This window comes from Aquarana catesbeiana, linkage group LG01 (assembly GCF_042186555.1).
Source record: "Aquarana catesbeiana isolate 2022-GZ linkage group LG01, ASM4218655v1, whole genome shotgun sequence".
Classification (NCBI taxonomy): domain Eukaryota; kingdom Metazoa; phylum Chordata; class Amphibia; order Anura; family Ranidae; genus Aquarana; species Aquarana catesbeiana.
This window is the reverse complement of record NC_133324.1, coordinates 307,032,599-307,038,481: the sequence shown is the minus strand read 5'-3', so window position 1 is coordinate 307,038,481 and position 5,883 is coordinate 307,032,599. Positions and strand designations below refer to the sequence as shown.

Sequence of the window (5,883 nt, the reverse complement as noted above, 5' to 3'; positions counted from 1 at the left end):
CAATTAAAGTAATTGAATCAAAAAAAACCCTAGACTGTGATCACAGAAGGGAAAAAAATCAAACACAGAGATTTCTTTAATTTAGTCATTTTTGCAGTGTCTGGTGTGGATCCAGGTGACTTTTCCTTCAAGTTTTGCAAAAACTGTACATGAAATAGATGCTGTATTGAGTCTCCAAACATTTCCTTATATATAAATGTCTCTTAACAATCCACAAGCCACCTGGCTTAAGTTTTAGATCCTTCCAAACTTTTAGGATCTGGAATTGGGGAGAAAACACATAAATGAGTTTTTCAAAAACCTTAAAAGATCAGCAACATTCTCTGTGAGATCTAAATGGAGGACTTCAGCTGCTGAGACAAAATATAAGCAAGTGAGTAACACACTCCCAAACCAAATCCCATAGGGAGAGAGTCCAACATCCCCTTTAGGGGCTTGATAAAATCTAAGAAAACATTCAGGCAAAAGTTTTCTAGTTTTTTACTCTACTTTGTCTGCTACATTGCAGACAGTAGGGAGTGTAAAAAATAAAACATCAAAACTTCTAGTAAGGACTCTCCTATAAAAATGATTTCCTCTGTTATTCTCTGTAGATTCTACACTCTACACTATATTTACAAACTACTTCTGATAACACGTTTTACTGTGGCCTTTGCAATAGCATCTGTCACTGGACATCCAGAAAGCATGTCCATACAGACAAAATGCATACTCGTAAGATCCTGACTTTACTTTGTAATCTCTGGAAGGGATGTTCAGTTTTTGGTAACACCTTTGGTAACAGGAAAAATAAGAAGTGGTATGTTATAAAAACAACTGTGGAGAACCCTGGCTCTATCCCATGCTCATTTACTAAGGCAGCCATAACTGCTTGTGACTGATGACACACTCCATGTGTCAAGCTGGAGGGAAAAGAGTGGCTGGCAGACATAAATGATCACCTTTTCCAAAGTCCTGTTTCATAAGAAGTTGCCCTCTGTGGACCACTTGTTCTTCTCGTTCTGAGGTCCTTAAAGTTGAATTATTAATCCCAGCTATACTGGGCCAGAACTAGGGTGGAATCCGTGAGTTGCACAGACCCATTAAGTGTCCGGGGCTATAATGCAGCATCCTTAGTCACCTGGTCTGCGTCCATGTGTGAGTTTTAATGTTAGTATGGCTACCTCAGCAAGAACCTGGAAGGCTGAAAGCAGCCAATCAAATTAACTTGGCATGCTTTATTGGTTTACCTGCCAAAGTAAAAACAAACTTCTGGCCCTTCAAATGGAACCAAAAGCTCTCAATATCCCGACTATATATATATAAATATGTACTCTTTTATAGCTCACAGGCTTTGCTAAAACATGGAGCTCTGCTTCTTGAGCTGGGGAAAAAGGATCCAATGACTTTGAATAAAGAGTATCCTTCTGGGTGATAAACTGCATCCTCAGTATAAAGCTGGGAATAACTTTACAAAAAATTAAATATCTGGGTCTTCAGGGAGTGTGTCCTGCACTGGGCTCACAGCAGCTGATTCGCACACCATCAATTTAACACATGTGGCTTCCTTTGTCTCCAGCCTCCTCCAATAGAGGCATTAAGGTGGCTGGATTCATTTGTATGCATTTTTCATTGTTAGATTTGTACATAAACAAACTCATATTTTAAACCTTTCATTAGACAAACATTTAGTTAGCTGTATATTTGCTGCGCAGAATGTAGGACCATTAAAAATTAAATGTTTGACCAAAACAATATCTAACTTTGTCTAATAGCACCTTTGCATAAAAGCTACAGCTCTGATATATCGGGATGAACCCTTCATTACTGGGTCCAGCTTGCATAAATATATTACAATGGCTTGTTTTCTATCAAGCTGTTTGTGTAAGAACTTCAGTTTCATGTTTCAAAAGACAACTTTTCCTGGCAAAATTATAATAAATGATAACAATACCCTGCGGTCACTCAGAGATGTCCATAAATCCAAAATATTCTTCTGCCTTTACCACTGCAGTTACAAGGAAAAGGGGCACATCATTTCACAATCCACACATTCTGCTTTGGATTTCAAAAATAAAATAAATAAAAACAAAAGGACCAACAATCTGTATGATGGACCAGAAAGCATCAAAAACTAAAAAACAACTGGCTGCAGGTGGCATCTATCCTAACAGGGTGCGTGGACTTGATGTGATGGGTCTGTTATATTTAAATTTTATTTATTATAACTCTCACATCATGGACTGCACATCAAGTTATTATCAAAAACCTTAAAATTTCATTTTTGTAGAAAAACTTCTTATGTATCCCATCCATCTTGGCTTTGTTAAATATCATGGCAGCTGTATTCCAAATAACAACCTCATCTTAATCTTTTTTCTCTCAATAAGGGCTTGTTGTATAAATGTAAAATTACAAAATTGTTATCTTAATCTAAACTAATCCCATTTTTACAAATTTCCCCAATAACCTGGATTTCATTTCCAACCAAAGGTTGTCTAGTTTCAATATATCTATATTATTAATAAAATTGTTAAACTCATATTAGAAATTAATACTCATTATTACTTAATTTTACTTAATTTCCCTTTTTTAAATGCACTTTCCACTATCAAAAGATATTCAATTTGTGTAATACACGGTTAAACGTAACCTTCATTTTACCATGTCTGGAAAACAGATTCAAAAAATAATTGTGATCACATTGTTTATCATAAGATTTGTTAACCCGGCACATTTTGTTATAAATGTTTTGTCTAAAAAAACTGGAATTGGCATGGTGTCCTTCCAGCTTATCACTGACCTCTCATCCCAGCTACATTCTTTCATGAGAGCGCAACAGAGGGGGTCACATCTGCGTACATGACACGCACAAGAGATAGAACTAAAGGTCCCAGCATTCACACATACACGAATATCTCTCTAAAATCGCTTACATTATTTTGTTCAGATATCCTTTATATCTAGCTTCTATGATCAGACGGGCAGCCAGAGTGCTCATCCCATCTTCCCTCTCTGACAACATATAAAGTATTCTGTTTTAATTCTCATTTCTCTGTTCTCTGATTTTACTAGTTGTAGTGCCTGACCCCAAATTCATCCTACAACTTAACATGAAAATGTCCCTTTCTGTCTAGTGTTAATGTCACCCTTGATCCATCCTGCTCACATAGATAGCTGTTTCTCTAGCTGTTTACTCTGCATGATTCTTAGTCCCTGTGGACCTTGGTAACCCAGTTACCCATTGTGGATCACTGTCCACTTTAACCATTAATCTAGGGGCTCAGTATAGGCGGAACCGCACCTTCGGTTCATATATAGAGCTCCTTTTGCACTGGGCATTTTTGAGGGTCTCTTACCCTTCATTCCCTTACTTAATTTAATGCCCATAATGACTGGCCAGTCTTCTCTACGTGTTCCTATACCCTCTTGCCTCTAAACTACTTTATCTAGCAGATGTACTACATATACCTGTGAAGAGCACTATTCTTCCCTTTCTTATCTATAACACTCCGATGGACAGTAGACAGTGACAACATAACATATAACCACCAATCAATACAGTTCGATTAAGGGGAGTAAAATAGGTACCCTTTGTCCCGAAAATGCCTTACCGATCAAGGAAGTCTGATAACTCAAATGTAAGCAAAAGGCTTACCTCAGCCGGCTGATTATCAGAAATTCCCGGATCGTCTCAAGCTCCTTGTTTCGAATACTCAGGGTCACATGGAAACCCCTCCTGGCTGGCTCGCCACGTGACTTGGTTAAATGTTTGATAGGCAACTCCTATCCTCATATTGATTAGTGGTTCCAAATTACTGCAGTAGGGAACAGACACAAAAGATATGCTCAGCGTCTTTCCAAATAACTGTTCTGTTTTATTATGATGCATTTGAAGGTTTTTATACACATGAATGTGTAGGTATCACATTAATATTACAATTATACATTTCTGGTAACAAGGGGCGTTACATAGGCAGGCTAATTCTAATCAGGACTCTAAAGACTGTAAACATGTACTGAAAATATTATTAGTGCCATGTGCACAGTGAGGGCAGTGTGCAATACATACAAAATAGAATACAATTATATACAGAACTTACAAAATTCCATTACACCCAAAACAAAATTTTATTTATGACATTGCTTCGTTTTACAAAATGTCAGTTTTTCTGTGGTACATCCTACAAGTGCAGACTTCCCCTAAACATGTTACAGTATTTAAAGGAATTTTTTATTTTTCATGTTTAAATGTTAAAAGAGTTGCTCCCCACTGAACTAAATATTTTTATATTTTTATTTTTGCATTAGTACATGTCTCCAAGGGCAGTTCCCAGCTCCCCATACCATTTGTTTGACAATTCCTTGCTTCAGATTAACATTTGAATTTAAAAGCAGTTCAGCGAATGCCCCATGAAACAAACCCAGGTACAATCATCTCATCACTAGCTATAACTTCCCACATTTCAACTTCAAGCTTCATTTCATTTCAACTTCCCACTTCAAGCATAGTGTATTGTACTGCAGCACATCATAACACACATGCTGTGCATTGTGGTGTGCTATATTTTAAAAGGGGGTTATGTCCATTTTATACTAAGATCTGTTGCCTTGGTAGTCTTTTCAAAGGGAATAGTCTGCCTTAATACAATGTGTGTTAACAGGTGCAGCAAAGCAATGTAGTGCAGTTAAGGTGTTAAATGGCCCAAGAGATGCCCTTCTTTTCTTATGAAACTTTTTCTCAAACATTTTTGCACACCTGATTTAAAATGTTCATTTCTCAGGCTATATATTATGGGGTTAAACATGGGAGTGACAACTGTGTAAATAAGAGATAAAGTCTTACTAACTGTGCTTGAAAAGCTATGTGTGGGTATTACATAGACACTAAAAAGTGTTCCATAATATGTGCACACTGCAGCTAGGTGGGAGCTGCATGTGGAAAATGTTTTCCATCTACCTGTGGATGAAGGGATCTTCATAATACTAATAATAATGCAAATGTAAGTTCCAATTACAAACAAAAATGTAAAGAGTATCACTGAAGACGTAAATATGAAGGTCTCAATTTCGACTGCATAGGTGTCTGAGCAAGAAAGTTTTAGTATGGGAGCAAAATCACAGAAATAGTGATCGATAATTTTAGGGCCACAAAATTGTAGCTGAGTAACCATAACTAAAGTGATTGACATGCTAATAAAGGCACATACCCATAGGAATAGTACAAGTTTGCCACAAAAGGCAAAACTCATCACAGAACAATAATGGAGTGGTTTGGAAATAGCCAAGTACCGATCATAGGACATTGATGCAAATATGAAGCACTCTGTTGCTCCCAATGATCCACACAGATAAAATTGTGCAAGACAGTTTCCTAGATTTATAGCAGCTCCATTCTCCCATAAAACATGTAAAAATTTAGGAATAAGATTGGTAGTAAAAGCAACTTCTGATAAGGATAAACTACATAGGAACATATACATTGGAGAATGAAGACAATGTTCAGATGTGATGACTGAAATTATTAGAAGATTTCCTGTTACTATTATCATGTATATCATAAGAAAAAAAATAAATAGAAAAATTCTAGAGGTTTGCAGATGGTCCATTCCAGTTAGCCAGACTTCAGTAATTCTTGAATAGTTGTCTTCCTTCATTGTATTATAGCAGCTAGTAACAATACTGGTTTAAGCTGAATGATGAGTCAGTAACTTTACTGAGTATACAGTATACAGGTGTTATGTAGTTTGCTTAAAATATTTGCTCTCTGATCTTCCAAGCTCCTGTGAGAAGTAAAAGCCAAGAGCTATGGTGTGTTTTTGCTGTAGAATAGGTTAATTTTTCTTTGTGCTCTGTGAAACTCACATTGCAGGAAAAGCATTTGTATGGTGAATTGTTTCACTG

The 5,883-nt window shown here is 36.7% G+C and overlaps 1 protein-coding gene across 1 annotated transcript; it reads right to left on the bottom strand.

Annotated features, from left to right (window-relative positions):
* Positions 1-4,667: 4,667 nt before the first annotated feature.
* Positions 4,668-5,636, bottom strand: LOC141129156 (olfactory receptor 11L1-like). Its single transcript, XM_073617025.1, has one exon. It carries the CDS (start codon positions 5,634-5,636, stop codon positions 4,668-4,670), a length of 969 nt encoding a protein of 322 aa, XP_073473126.1.
* Between the last annotated feature and the right edge of the window lie 247 nt (positions 5,637-5,883).

Excerpts from the sequence above, each read along its gene's own strand:
- LOC141129156 (XM_073617025.1), bottom strand. The coding sequence starts at position 5,636 with ATGAAGGAAGACAACTATTCAAGAATTACTGAAGTCTGGCTAACTGGA.